This window comes from Giraffa tippelskirchi, chromosome 6, assembly GCF_054371585.1.
Source record: "Giraffa tippelskirchi isolate mGirTip1 chromosome 6, T2T-mGirTip1v1.2.pri, whole genome shotgun sequence".
In the NCBI taxonomy this organism is placed as follows: domain Eukaryota; kingdom Metazoa; phylum Chordata; class Mammalia; order Artiodactyla; family Giraffidae; genus Giraffa; species Giraffa tippelskirchi.
In genome coordinates this window covers 130,446,688-130,462,694 of record NC_137280.1, presented here as the reverse complement: position 1 = coordinate 130,462,694, position 16,007 = coordinate 130,446,688, and the positions used below count along the sequence as shown (strand labels likewise).

At 37.1% G+C, this 16,007-nt stretch overlaps 1 protein-coding gene across 28 annotated transcripts in view; it reads right to left on the bottom strand.

Annotated features, from left to right (window-relative positions):
* Positions 1-16,007, bottom strand: part of TCERG1 (transcription elongation regulator 1) — a 53,526-nt gene that overhangs the window by 33,723 nt on the left and 3,796 nt on the right. For 5 of the 28 annotated variants that reach the window (XR_014057934.1, XM_081505008.1, XM_081505012.1 and 2 more), the window contains exons 2-5: positions 12,848-13,073; positions 10,506-10,658; positions 9,194-9,545; positions 4,670-4,912 (exon numbers count right to left, since the gene is read on the bottom strand). Coding sequence is in view for 21 of the 28 variants with exons in the window: in XM_081505008.1 (XP_081361134.1) it covers positions 4,670-4,912; positions 9,194-9,545; positions 10,506-10,658; positions 12,848-13,073 (974 nt within the window). In the remaining 7 variants the exon portion in view is untranslated. Of the gene's footprint in view, positions 1-196; positions 260-4,669; positions 4,913-8,773; positions 8,894-9,193; positions 9,546-10,505; positions 10,659-12,847; positions 13,074-13,384; positions 13,518-14,429; positions 14,467-16,007 lie in introns of those variants that run through there. The other 23 variants (XR_014057928.1, XR_014057929.1, XM_081504999.1 and 20 more) reach the window with 12 other exon arrangements.

Genomic DNA, 16,007 nt, shown 5'->3' with positions numbered 1-16,007 from the left:
AACAAAGCTAATACTACAGGCAACTGGGAAAATTAAGTGTTGGCCAAATATGACAACTGCATTTATACTGCTCATAAAGAAAAATATAAAAAAATCCACTCACTTGGGCAAAATAAATAAACAAAAGGATAAACAACAACATTCACTACCATGCCAACTTACAGACAAAACAAACTAAGATGGTTTTAAAAATTACCGGTCTTGGTGGTAGCGACTGTCTTTACATACGGGCAGCTGACTATTTGCATCATTGCTACACCTGTAAAATGGATAAGCAAGCATACGTTGGAAAGCTGCCATTGTATGTCGGCTACCACTGGGATTCAGGGAAATAATTTACCACTACAATTTAGAATGTTATTTCCAAATGAAAAAGACCAAGGATGGAGTAAAATTTCTTTCTGTTTGATATTTTGTGGGAAGTGGTGCCAAATTCAATGATAACTAATTCTAAGTTATAGCATCAATTACCTTTTTATCAAACCAGCTGGTAATTTTAGAAGGAGTCTCGAGAGTTTAAAGTCAACAAAGGAAAAGCCCCTTCATTACATATGCATAACAGGTTTCCACGTGGGACATTTTCCCACAGGACATCAAGTCCAGGCTGCTTAAGATACTAGTGAAAGGCAGATGCAGCATGGCACTGACAAGACACCTTCTCTGTGCTGTTGCTAAGTGGGAACTACATGCAGAAGCAGAGGCATGGAGCTCAACCATGCAGAAGGAGAACAGTAAGGTAGGACAAAGAGTGTGAGAGCAAGGAAGAAAATTAAGTAGGAGATAGATCCAAATATTCCACTGCAAATAACAAAAAGGGCAAGGATGAAGAGGAGGGTAGCATTCAACTAAAGACAGAATATCCACGTGTAGTGCCTGCTCTGTGGAATGCCATGGGCTTGGGACACTGTGGAGGTAGGCTAACAAATTAAGAAAAATACAGCCCCACTGATGACTACATGGGTTGATTAATTTAGAAACCTCAATTTGTTTAAGCTAGCTAAAGGAAAGGAAATTACGTACAGTTCTTAGACGAATGAAGCCTCATCACGATGCATTACAATGATGATAAAAAGGGAATGAAAGGAAAAGCTGGAAAACTAAGATTTTTTAATTGAGGAAATTTGAAATTAAAGAGTGAATTTTTTAAAATTTTTAAAGGAAAAGGCCTAAAGCAAAGGGTTTGGAAATTACATTTTATTTTCTATTTGTTTTGGCTAAAAAAATACTAAACCTATTTTGGTTCTGACAAAAATTAAAAAGAATAAACTATTTTCCCCACAAAGTACATGAAAAGAAATTCATGATTCAGAGAAAAAAATTAAAGCTAAACCCCTGGGTTTATAAATAATGTGCCTATGTTCACTCACACACACACAAAAATACTGCCAATTTTTGCAAACTGCCTTAACTTCTTAAATTACATTTTAAATAAAAACATAAAGCTAAAACTTCTATTAACACTGAAACTAAAACAAATGCACTGGATCATAAAAGCATGCTGAGTAGTTATATGTACAGTTTTATTTTCCATGTTTAAAGAAAGCAATGGAAAAATTCATTTGGTTAAGGAAGTTACAACATGTATTAGGTTTAAATTAGTATAAATACTGCCATCTGCAGGACCACTGAGCCTAGTAAGCCAGCACTAGAAATTCAATTCTCAGAATATATGAACTTTATTCTCAAAGATTGTTCCTAAAGACATTCCCCAATAAATAATTTCAACTATACAACTAAAACAGAAGAAAATCCTACCTACTGATGTTTAGGCCTAACTGCCATTGTCTAATATCAACCGGGCCAACAGAGAACTCTTGTATTTGACTATCAACATTACAGGTCACGATAAAAGAACACGTCTGTTTCTTCTCATGTTAAAAAGACCAAAGTAAGGTTTTCTGAGGGATGACTATATGCATACCATGAAGACTCACAAAACAACCAAAGAGCTAAATTTTTAGTCTTCTTTTTAAAAGGAGCATTTGTTCAATTTCCCTACAACTCCATCCATCCTCAAATTATGTTCTACCAGGAAATTAGAAAATCCCATTTAGTATTCTGGATAATCCTGATGTCACAGACTATAAGCTTCTTAAAATTCCAAATAAGATTTTACAGTAGAAATCCTATAATCTTAATCCAATTCACTATCCCAAAGCCCACCTCTGAAGGTTTTATTTTACACCTAACTCTTCCACTCCTTTCCATCATTTTGTTTGAGTATCCCCTCTTTAATCATCCTCAGAGCCATACATTGCTGTTTCAAACAGCATTTAAGGCTCCAAGATAAATTACATCCAAATCCCCCATTTACCTTACTACAAATATTTAACAAATATTACTTCAAAAACATTAATATTACTTTCTATAAAAAATTAGTTCCCTCTCCAAAGAATCTTTGGTATCACGCACAAAATTTTATAGATTATCTAATTCAGGTCATCTTCCAACTGACCTACAAAATGTCATTAATGGCTGCCATTTATTAAACGTCTTTTTCTGCCAAACTTCATAGGTACTACCTCATCTGGTAACCCAAATGTTTACCAACTGTTCTAAAATTTAATGGTGGGTGAGGGCCAGAGAAGACCAAGATATTCAAAGTGAAAATGAAGTCACTCAGTTGTGTCTGACTCTTTGCGACCCCATGGACTGTAGCCTACCACGCTCGTCTGTCCATGGGATTTTCCAGGCAAGAGGACTAGAGTGGGTAGCCATTTCCTTCTCCAGAGGATATTCCCAATCCAGGGATCGCACCTGGGTCTCCCACATTGTAGGCAGACGCTTTACCATCTGAGCCACCAGGGAAGTCATAAGATATTCAAAGACAGCTGTAACTGAAGGGATTTTATTGTGACAAAATTCCACTTCCTATAAAAATAATTTTTGCTACTTTTTCACTCACTCACTGGTACTATTAAGAACCTCCAGAGCAAAACCAAACTCTTTTAGATAACAGCCTTTCCAATATCTCATATATGTTATTATGCCACCTCTCAGTCTTCCCTCTACAGAATTAACAACCCCAGCTCCTTAAGATGACTCAAATTCAGGATCTGGTCTTAACACTGTCCTGGCCCTAAAGCAGACCAAGATTGCAAGAGGTTATGTCATGCTTTTATCCATTTATCACTTAATTTTCTACAAAGAGTACTCCAAAGAGCAAAGTATCTAGCTGTTGATCTTTAATTTTGAAGAAGGGTAATACCAAGTATTTGAGAAAATTTTTTTATTTTCTTCTTACTTTCAAATGATTTCAGTTTCTTAAATATCATATACTATGCATTATCTAACACTACAACAACATGAAAAAGATTTTCCAAAAACCCCACTAATTCTTAAATTTTTGGCTTCTTTCTTACTCAGGTATAATAGCTGCAAGTGTTCTTTTCAAAGTAGTTACAAGGAAACAGACAATTAGAGTGACAGTGATAATTCATGTGTGCAACTCTTAACAGCTGTATCACAACCCTATTTTACACAAAAACTAATGCAATAAAGCAGCAGTCACGTGGAAGGAACATGAAATTAGGAGAGAGGAGGCCTAGGTTCTATTCATCTTTGCTATAAATTAGCCTTGTAAACTTGACCTCTTCAGTGAAAGTGTCATGTCCAACTATGGACTATAGCCCGCCAGGATCCTCTCTCCATGGGATTTCCCAGGCAAGAATCCTGAAATGGGGTGCCATTTCCCCTCCAGGGGATCTTCCCAACCCAGGGATCCAAACCCGGTTTCCTGCACTGCAGGCAGATTCTTTACTGTCTGAGCCATCAGGGAAGCCCTGACCTCTTTAAGGGATCAATATTTTCAACTATATATCTAGGAGAACAGACGATGGATTAAGGAGTAAATGTGGCTGACAACCACAAACACTCTCATATTAGGATGCTGAACACTATCATTGTTTAATTCCTATGGGGAAAAATTTTACTCCATAATCTTTTTATTCCTTCTCTAGTTAAAATGATTTCCCCTAAGAAAATAAAACACATGAATTCACTGCAATCATGTAAGCATTTAAGTGGTATATGTTATACTTCACAATTGTTACAGGGGAAGCACGCTTTTTGTTTCACATGAATTTTTTAAAGTTACATGACTCACAATTTTTTCTCAGTATAACATCATTATTATGAGCATGGTATTTGGATCTGAAGTGCCCAGACTCAAACCCCAGCACCATCTCTTATCAGCTATGTGACCATGGGCAAGTAACCTTAACCTTTCTGTGTATCTACCTCCTAAGATGGTGGTGAAAATTACATGACTTATTATACATAAAGTGCTTGGGCCAATGGATGATATATAAATCACTTGTGGTTAACTCTTATGACGTGATTTCTTAACTTCATACAGTCAATCCCTTAAAATATGGCATTTAGAACATATTTACACAAAAAGATGATCACTTTTAATTCATTGAGGCCATTATCCAAAATGAGTATAGCTTTAAATGTGGCTCTAATTTTAAGACATGTAAACAACAGTAACAAAAAAGGACATTTACCAAAACTGAAGAGAAAATACTGCAGTTAGCCATGAATCTTTCAAAAATGTTTCAAACAAGTGAGATTCAAGGCAAATTTCAAATGCAACAGACACATGAGAACAAACTAACTGACAATATGAAAACATAACTGGAAAAACTATTATCATCTATTGGTTTACCTGGAAGTGGAATTGGCATGCCAGGAAGGGGAACACGAAACGGAGGTACCATTACTGGTGGAAAAGCAGGTATTGCTGCTGCTGGCTGAGGTACTGAATGAGGAACAGCAGGAGGTAACGTCTGGGGGTGCGGCTGAGGAACGGTTTGCACAGGTGTGGCTGTAGGAGCAGGAGTTGAAACACTAACTGTAGGCGTGGCAACTGAAACAGCAGAACTTGGGGTCTGATCTTGTGTTGTGGGTGCTGATAAAAAATAAAACAAAAATATGTATCACTCGTTCATAAATGATTTTTACTATACTCATTCATCATTCACTCATTCAGTATTTAAGGGCCCATTCCATGCACTGCAAGGTATTTATAACAAGGTCTCTGTCTTCAAGAAGCTTGAAAATAGTTAAATGAAACACAAAAAATAACTAAAATACAAAGTGAGATGGGATACATGTACAGGAGTGTGAATCAAGACCCAAAGACCACTTCTACTGTGAGACGGTACAGAAAATTTTATACTGTGATGATAGGCCTTGAAAGATTATGATTTTAACAAGGAAAATGACAAAGTGAAAACAGAAAATAAGCAAGTGGTGAGAAAACTGAGTAAAAGCAAAGAGTAGGGGACAAAAAGGAATTGTTTAGAAAACAGAAGGCAAGCAGTCAACTAGTCAAACACTAGGCATACCAACAGAACCAGTAAATTACAGCTGGAAAGGTAGGCAAGAAGCATAAATTGGGAGGCCTTGAACACACAACTAATGAATTTGCACTGGACTGGGTAGGGAAAGGAAGAACTCACGTAAATGCAGAGAAATAATCTAAAAGAATGAACACCAAACTATATCTGTATACACCCTTTTGTTTTTACTACACATGCTTCAGAATTTGATTTTTCTTTTTTAATAAGAATGCATTCACGTGTTATTTATGTGACTTTGCGAATGTAAAAGGGATGGGTGGAGGCAGAATGAAGGTTTCTGAATGAAAGAATAATCATCACTGTTCATTTGATGAATTAACCTGGCAGAAGCATAGGAAGAAAAGGAAGAACAGAGATGTGAAAATCAATTTCAACACATCTGGAGTTGTCCAAGAAAGGAAGAACAGAGGGAAAAAGATATGCAATAACTAATAACTGACTGGATATGAACAAATGGAGTAAAAAAACAACTTGGGTTTCTTTATAATTATTTCAAAATAAAAAGGTTAAAAAAAAAGAGAAAAAAACCCACTCAGGTTTTCAATGCGAGACCAGGAAGGAGAATGTGAAATTCAGAATAATTTGGTTCTGCTAACACATTCTTTTTAGATATGAAAAATAAAAACATCTCACCCCTAGTAATGACACATAAAATCAAATCGTGACTCTCAAAATATATAAAATTCATATTTCCCTTCTTTAAAGTTTCAGTTCTCAAATATAATATTGCACAAAACCATCTCATTCCAAAACAAAATTTGTTTTTATAATTCATTGGTAACAAATACATCATCTTATCTTGACAGAAGGAAAAATATCAAACTTTACCTATATTGGACTAAGAATGAATTCATCAAATTTATAAATAAAACAGTGCTTTCCCAACCTTTATGCCAATTTTATTCTAAGGGAAAGCACACTGTTCAATGCAAACCACCCAATAATTCAACTGAAAAATTTGTCACTATCTTTCCTTCAGCTCCTAACAATGAAAAACTCACTTAGGCTGGGAAGATGTGTGCAATTTCATACTTGTTAATGAGGGACTCACCTTGGCTAAATAGACAGCAGGGCCAAACAAGTATCTTCAGGGGCCCAGGAATGAATTGGTGGTCTAGCATAGACCTAGCCTTAGGGTACAGTATCATATTAATATAATTTTATAACAGTGTGAAAAATACAAATTACATGCAACATTTGCCCAGTCCCATACATATACCATTTATCATTTGTAATCTACTGCAATGGCTGAAAATATATCTAGTTATTTCCCAACTTCCCTGAGAAGTAGGATTTCATCAGCATTTTTGACAAACTTGCACAAGATAAAACGAGTTTAGGCTCAACTGGGGTTAAAATATAAACTCCTTAATTTTTAGTTCCATTTACCCACAGGTGTATACTGCAGTTAATAGAATTACATTTTTTCAAAGTATTATGGTAATAGTACTTAGTAATATTTGTTAAAATTATGATATAAAGTACTGGAGTCAGGAAAATGAATTAGAAAGGGATCAAATTTCAAGGGGAAAGGTACACCAATGGAGATGGCAGAAAGTATTCACTCATCCTCTTGCTGAAACAGGATTTTCTGAATTTGATTAGTGGCCGCGAGTCATGACAGAAAAGGGACAAAGGAAAAGAATTAAATGAGGAGCTGGGAGGACGGTAGCTAGGACTTTATAGTAGGTAAATTTCTACTAACTCCATTTTCTAAAATGACTAGTATAACACTAGAACTCAAAATATACTACTAATTCAGCCTCGGACCTTAACTAAAGACAAGTGACTACCTCTAAGAGATGGAAAAATATTAAGAATTATAGTACAGTAACACTTCATGACAGTGAATCAAGCGAAATAAAAACAGATGTCAGGAATACTCAAAGACAATATCAAAACTGATGTTTAAAGGCAGTAAAAAGAACAAGATTTCACTGTTTTGTTCTTAGAATAAAGACCTTCTTTCCTATCACTGAAGAGTAGTGCAAAAAAAAAAAAAAGAAAAAACTGGAATTCTGAATAGAATGGTTAATAACCACAAGACACCTATGGGCCTACTGATAGACCACTCCAATACAGAAATGGAATATATAGAGAACAGTTCAAAGTTTTTGGCTACCCACTTTCCTTAACAAGTACTAGGAATTCTCTTTCCGAAGAAGGCAGGGAAAAAAACAGAAGCAACACAGAGCCTCCCCATAGAACCACACTGCTTTTAACGCTCTCCTCCTCCCATTTCGACCAAAAGTACCCCATAAAAACTGTCAGCTTTCTACCTTGCCGCACAGGCTTAAGAAACATTTGCCTATAAAAAGGCAAAGATCCTCAACCAACTAGCTAGTATCACTGCTAAACTTCTATATTTTCAGAATTCAATATAGCTACAGAAGAAATCAGACTAATAAAGCATTATTTACATCTTCCTGTTAAGTATATTTTTTCCCAAGCTATCTAAAAAATATCAAGTAGGGCCTTTAAAAAAACCGTCTCCCTGTCACAGGTACCTTACTACTTTGGTTACTACTTGTATAAATAAAATAAAATAAGATTTGAATTGTTAAAATGACTGTATTTCTCTTATTTCTTATAAGGTCATACACACTAATAATCCCCTAGTCCTCAGGCTCCTGGGGGAGGGAGAAGAGTTTCTTTTGTCCCCCGTATCCTCACCTATTACCCAGGTAGGAAAAGAATCTAAACTGTAATTGCCTCATAAGGATAACTACGTATCTTCATATCATATTAAATAATCAAATCAATAAAATTATTTAAATATCTGGGTGCTCAATCTGAACCTGCAGAATAAGTACAGCATTTATATATATAAAAAATATATATATAAAACCCAGAAATAGTAGCATAAATATTGACAGTCTTTTAAGCAAATTAACATTCTTCTCTCCTCACCCCTGAAATCTATTCATCACTGCTCATCTTTAGAGAAAAGACGTACCTTTGGGCTTCTGTGATTTCATACCTGAAAGTTCTCTTACCTTTTGGACTGCTTCTAACTCAAGTCCTCATTTCATCTGCCTGCACATCATTCCGAGACCTATCTACCTTTAAACAAGATTACTGAAAGTTTTCCTGTTTCCCCAATTTCAACACTAACCAAAAAATGAGCACAAGAAAAAATCTTCCAGAATACTGAATTCATACAAACCACCTAGCGCCTTCCTGCCTCACCCATTTGCCTGGTTCTTAAAACTCTCCATAACCTGGTCTCTTATTCAATATATTAACTAATAAAAATCCTCCCACCTAACAATCTTAGAAACTATATTTACCATCATTTCCTGACCTATGTTTCCCCCATGTGAAACACCGCTCTGAAATTTTGAACCTATTCAAATCCTATTACACACCCTTTATGATCCATCTCAATACCCATGTAGTCCACTCACTTGTCTCTCCGTTTTCTTGAATTCTTATATCTTCTAGTTTCGCTGCATAACTCTGCACACTATTTTCTAATTGTTTCACATGCATTTTTCTTGCCTCCTCAATTAGAAAAACTGGAAACTCTGCAAGATAGGGGCCAAGACTCACACTTATTTTGCAAATCCACAGCACCCAACATTACTGTTGGCCAAGTTGAACAGCTAACGCTGCACTTTCCCAGTTTAGCTTCATGAATTTCAATTGAACAAATAACTTCTTCTACTAATATACATTTCGGTTCTTTTTAGCCAAAAGTCTTAATGTCAAAAATGTATTTTAAATAATATCAAGGATAATACTTAAACTAGGACCATATGGGAATGCATTCCTACTTGTCCATTTCTCTAGTTCCTAAATGAAAACACACGCTGACTAATACTCACTTGATACTGTCTGCGAAACTGAAGAGGCAGTTGTTGTGGTAGAAGTGGTAGAGGATGGGGTTGACGATGATGTTGAAGTAGATACTGCAGGTGCTGGGCTACTGGTCGTAGGGGTGGAAGCACCGACTGCTTGTGCTTGCACTTGCGCCTGCACCTGGGCCTGGGCCTGGGCCTGGGCTTGAGCTTGTGCTTGGGCCTGGGCCTGTGCTTGGGCCTGGGCCTGTGCTTGGGCCTGGGCCTGAACCTGCGCCTGGGCTGCAAGCATAGGCGTCAGTTCTGACTGCTGAATAACCTTAACTCCATCTGGCTTGGTCCATGCAGATTCACGTGTCCGAGCATTATAATAATAAACCTGCGGAGGAAGCAAAATCATCCGTTTCAAAGAACCTGTCAACTATCATCTATAAATAATACAATCATATTTTGTCTTAAATAGTATTTTTTAAAAAACCTAGAAAAGAGAAAGTACATCAAAATTGGCTGTTCATATGAAATTATTGGTGCTTTTTCACTTTCTCCCCTTCCCTCAATTTTCTATAAAGAGCATATTGTATTTTTAACACACATCAAAAAAGGAGAACCAAGGCTATGTTTTGTGCACAGTTAACATAGCAGATCTAAGACCACTATCCCTAGAAAGCCACTGTCCACCATTCCCTAACTGATAGGAATGGCTCAACTATTTACGCAAACAATGCAGTTTATGCTCTATACCTGCCTTCCTTCTGGAAGTGTGGAATTTGATAAGTGCAAGGCAGATGGTACCAGATATGGGACCAGTCCCCAATGAAAACCCTGATTCCTCAGCTTAGGACAGTGTCCCTGGCAGACAATACTTGTCCAGTGTTTTCACAATTCCATGGCACAGGAATCAAACACACTCTCATGAGACTCCAACTGAAAGGACTCCTGAAAGCTTGTGCTTGGTTTCCTCCAAACTATGCCCCATGCACCTTTTTTTCTTTGCTGGTTTTGCTTTGTATCCTTTTTCTATAATTAGTCATAGTGCTGAGTCCTGTGAGTTCTCCCAGTAAACACTAAGCCTGAGAGCTGTTACGGGGACTTAAAGTGTGTATTTAAAAACACAGGTTTCAGAATCACAGGCAAACCTATGAAAGTGCTCCAGACCACCTTACGTCTGTGCAGAAGTCCAATCCAGTGAACCTTTCCTGGAGTCCTGCCCTACCCTGGCTTACTTGAGTTTCATTCTTAATTGGCAAGGATACAGTCACCGATCTCAATCTGCCAAACTCCCAGGTTTCACTCTTCTGTCACCAAGAAGATAACAACCTAAATACATTTCATAATTTACCTTCCCATCTGGAGTTTTATTTTCAACCCATATCTCCTCAGTAGGAGGCAGTGCCGGAGTACCAGGAGCAGTCACAGGAGGCATTCCTGGTGGAAACATCATACCAGGAGGAGGAGGCATGGTTCCCATGGGTGGAGGCATGAAAGGTGGTCTCTGTTAATTCACAAGAAGTAGTGTCACTTGTGTTTCTCTTTTTTCCTTCAAATCATTACTAAATTCTACCCAAAAGTAAAGCACTGTAGGAGAAATTAGCTTTATAGTCAATTCAAATACATTTACTTAGGTTGTTGTGTAAGCAAAGTTGTTCTGTAATAAAAATGATTACTAAACAGACTAGAAGAAAGTATGCCAAGATACTAATAACAGTCATCTCTGGGTTAGAGAATTATAGGTGACTTTTGCTTTATTATTTATACCTTAACTGCTATTTCATATACTGGGTACTAGATTACTTTCAGAAGAAAAAAACTGATTCTCTTAACACCAGCTACCCAATGCCTCAACAGCTCACCTACAACAGGAACCAACAAACTATAAGAGAAATGTTATTTTACAAATAACAAGTAATAACTAAAAATCAGATATACCTAACCTTTTATTCTCTTTTCCTATAAGAAAAAAAGTATTAGCTAGGAAAACACTTATTTCCTAGTTTTCAAATAATAATAATGTAGCTCACCAAAGCTGCTAACATTAGTAAGTTTAAAAGATACAGTAAAATAATTATTCACTTTACTTTTGGGAGAAGAATTTAAATGGTATATATTACAGTTAAAAAAATAAATCTCCTGAAACCATTACTGATTCAACACTATCCTTCGTAATTCTTTCAATGACTGCCAATCCAACCCAAGATCCTGAACCAAAGAATTTAACTGTAACTGCTATATCTAACTCACTAAAGTAGAAATAAGGTCTGCCATTCTGAAAACAGATTTTGAACAGGGATTAAAAGATTTCCTCTATAATCTACAAGTAACATTAGAACTTAATTATCCAAAGCATCTTAATCTGGATAATGGAATTGACACTATGCTAATAATGTGAAAGTTGTTTTATTTTCCTAAAAAAGTTTTCTTTTCCATACTCCTTTTTCTAGATTCAGTTGACTGTCTTTCAAGCATCAGCATACAGGCCCATGTTCTACAAAATATCCATTCCAAATACATGCTATACAGTATCTGGAAATCATTTGGATTTAATGTAAAATCACACAATGGTCCATCAAGACCAAGAAAAGCATCATAGTAGGAAGCATTCCATTACAACATCTGATATATTTCCAATAGAGGGTTACATTAGCCCATTACATTTTGTAATATTCTACAAGGAGGTTTAACTCTTAAAGGCACAAAGTAGAGTAAATTCACATATAACAAGTTATACCACAGTCAACAAGTCAAAAAGTTACTTCCTATTCTAATTCTGAAGAAAATATAAAACCACTTAACAATTTGTTTAAGAGGGCTAGGGGGAAATGAGGGACAGGCTGTTCTGCTAGGAAGGCAACAAAATAACCAAGCAAAGTACTAAAATCTGGTGTTTCTGCCATAAATATAATTCTATCAGAGCTAACATCACTTAAATAGTACCTCATTCTATTTTTAGTAAATTCATTCTTGATTATCTAAGCTAACAGAAGGCAGATGATCCTACTGTATTTGGTTTCAGAACTGTACAGACTAAATAAACAGAAAACTCAGTCAAAAAAGAATACAATCTCAAAAGTAGGTATTTGAGAGTTGATACCTTCATAACTTCACTAAAGAAAGATACATGCTTCAGGTTAAAACACCAGGAAAATTTTCATTTAAAGAAATTTCACAAGAATTCTATTTCTAAAACTGTGAGACACTCATATTTTTTCCTGGGGAAGGAAAAAAATCCAAATACTGTGCTTACAAAATGTGCTTGTTGTCACATTCTAGATTCTATACTAGGGATCATTCCTGGAAAGAATTCCTCAGGAATATATAGATATATTTAAACTCACTGGTAACATGTATCATTGAAAACAAACTTCTCTCACTTTACACATAAGCTTTCAAATATCATTTCCCATAAAGAAGATTATTGAAGACAACTGTCAGAGATGAAGGCAAGTTAGAACTACCTTAGTCAATCCTACTATACATATTTTTTTCATCACCATATAAACTTCCATTCTGAATTTCCATACTAATTATCATTATCAGTGCTTCTGAAGCAACACATTAGTATAAAGATGTCCTCTTTAGTTCTCATTCTCCTATAAACCCAAGAATACAAGTTTTAAAAACAAAACTCATACAAACTATTGACATCAATGCCAACAAAGAAACAGCTATCTCTACATTCTTTACCTGAAGGTGTGGAGGGCCCATAGGTGGAGGAATCCCACCTGGAGGAGGCATTGGTGGCATATTAGGATCAAAAGGAGGACGTCCAAATGGGGGCCGTGGTGGTGGAGGAGGGCCTCGCATCATACCAAAAGGTGGAGGAGGTCGCATCAGAGGTGGTGGGCCTCGCATCACTGCATTTGGTGGGGGAGCTGGGCCTCGGAACCTCAAGGCCTGCTGTTGAGCCATCCTGTATGGGAAACCAGTGAAAAAAATTTTCTTTCTCAAAGTAACAAAAATACAGCTACTAAACTCTGATTACATCAAATTTTTAAAGCCCTTCAAGCAGAGTTGGAAAGTCATCATTTTGTATCACTGTAGCAGAGAAGGCAATGGCACCCCACTCCAGTACTCTTGCCTGGAAAATCCCATGGACGGAGGAGCCTGGTAGGCTACAGTCCATGGGGTCGCTAAGAGTCGGACATGACTGAGTGACTTCACTTCCACTTTTCCCTTTCATGCGCTGGAGAAGGAAATGGCAACCCACTCCAGTATTCTTGCCTGGAGAATCCCAGGGGTGGCAGAGCCTGGTGGGCTGCCGTCTATGGGGTCGCATAGAGTCGGACACGACTGAAGCGACTTAGCAGCAGCAGCAGCAGAGTGCATCAGTAAGAATGATCAACGGACACCAAATCTAGGAGGAAATGAGGGGGTTATTTGGATGGTCTTAATATATCTTCCCACATGTTTCTTACAATAGAAAGAAGGATAAACAAAACACTATGCAATAGAGAAACTGACCTAATACGACTGAGACGGACACAATACCACCTATTCCAAGCAAGAATGTTTAACCTCAATATAATAATGAGTTATCAGACAAACACAAAATAACGTTCTATTACCAAGGGGGGAGCAGGGAGTATATTCTTCAGAAATGCTGTTATAAAAAGAAGAAAAAAGGAAAGTTGTGGAAATGTTCTAGATTAAAGGAGGCCAAAGAGACATGACAATATAATTCCAACTCTAGACAGGATACTAAACTAGAGGGAAGAAATACAATAAAGGACATACTGGATTAACAGACAACACTGGAATAAAGACAAAAGATTCCTTTATCAGTGCAAGTTTACAAAGTAGGTAACCATGCTGTCGGTAAGAGAAGATCACTGTTCTCAGAAAACAAGCACTCAAGTATTTAGAGGTACAGGGCTCTGGTGTGTGTGGCCCTTTACCACAAAAGGTTCAGAGTAACAGAGAGCATGTATGTGACCAAGCAACAAAGCAGAACAGGTAAAATATTAACATTAAGCATACTATTTTTGTTTCTGCGACTTTTTGGAACCTTGAAACTACTTCTAAATACAAGGTTTTTATAGCAGGGGAGGCTAGCAGCTTAAGACATAATTAGCATTCTCATATAGAAGGGAATGCCCTTCTGTACACTGCACCCCACCCCACTCTTCAATCTCTAGCTAAACACCCTTCTTGATTTTCTCCATGGCAATCAAGCAGATAAGCAATATCACATTAGATGGTATTCTCTATCTCCTAAGGGCTTTTTTAAAAAAATAATAATAATGTTTTAACTGTTACAAGTGCTTACCGGGCTTCCCAGGTGGTGCTGGTGGTAAAGAACCTGCCTACCAATGCAGGAGACAAAAAAGATCTGGGTCAGGAAGATCTCCTGACGGAGGATGTGGGAACCCACTCCCGCATTCTTGCCTGGAGAATCCCATGGACAGAGGGGCCTGACCTGCTACAGTCCACAGGGTCACAAAGAGTCGGACACAACTGAAGCAACTTAGCATTCACGCAATCAACATAACTCTAAAACAGATTTTATCAACCTCATTTTACAGATTAAGGCACACAAAAGTAAAACAACTTGCCCAAGGCCACACAGCTGGTTCAGTGGTAAAGCCAGAATTCAAACACAGGTGAAAGGCTCTTACATACTACACCATGCTGTCTATGTAAGCCCCTTCAGAGCAAAAATTGTCAGTCCTGTTCACCTTTACACCTTCACCACGATTATTTATGCCTGCCCATAGTAGGGCTCAGTAAGTATTTGCTGAATGAACCAATGAATATGTAGGTGATACTGTACCTTATAAATAGGGTATGTAGAATCTTATAAAAATCTTTACTATAATTTGCCATAATCAATTTACTGAGCACCTATCACAGTCTACCCAGTAGCTACAATAATTCTCTCCATTATAAACATGAAGTTTACATTCCAGTGCTCAGGAGAAGATTAACAATTATATCCTCATGTACATCTGATAATAATCATTCTGACACTCTTCGCCTCACCAGATTCTTCCAACTTCTCTACATTTTTCAACCCTGTGCTTAAGACTACCCTTTCAACTTCCTCTAAATTTTCCACATTGTAGTTCAATTCTGACATAAAAAAAATCCTAACGAAAGAACCAATTTGCCTTCTAGGAGAGCACTAGGATTGTAAACACATCTAGAACTACTATACCAAACATATTTCACCAAATCTGCAAATCATCCTACACTCAATGTTAGAAGTATGAGTTAAAAGCAGTGACTGTAGAAACAATAATCAGCCTTTTTCAAATTATACGCACTTCCAAAAGGCTGATGGTCACTGTTACCGAGGCAATGTCTTAACCTGTGGGACAGGAAAAAACTTCACCAAGGAAAGATATTCCATTTCAGCCTTCAGTTATACATTATTTCTCTCTTTCGAATTTCACACTTTCTAACTATAACTTGAAGTATTTTAGGCTCTAAAACCATGGAAAGTCAAATCAGGGCTCTGCCTTCTGTTTCAGGCTTCTTACATATTTTCTGAGCCTGAATATACTCAGATGTAAGTGAGGGGCAGTGGGGACAGAAATGAAACCTCTCTTTCTCTCTGTTCAATAAGATAATCCCTGTGAAACATTTAGGATGGTACCTGGGACACAGTGAACTATTTTAACCATCATTACTTGCATTCTCCCACAAATCTAGCACAGCCCTCTACCTGAAAAGCTAGATGCTTTCAAATGTCTGCAGTGAAAATGGTAGCAAAATTCACATAATTTCCTCTATCGACAGCCTTAAGTTACCATTTCCTTATGTCAGACGTGTACGGCACATGTGCTGAGCTCTTTATATGCACTTTATCACAACAACCTTACCTGCAGTGAGGGTTAAAGAAGCT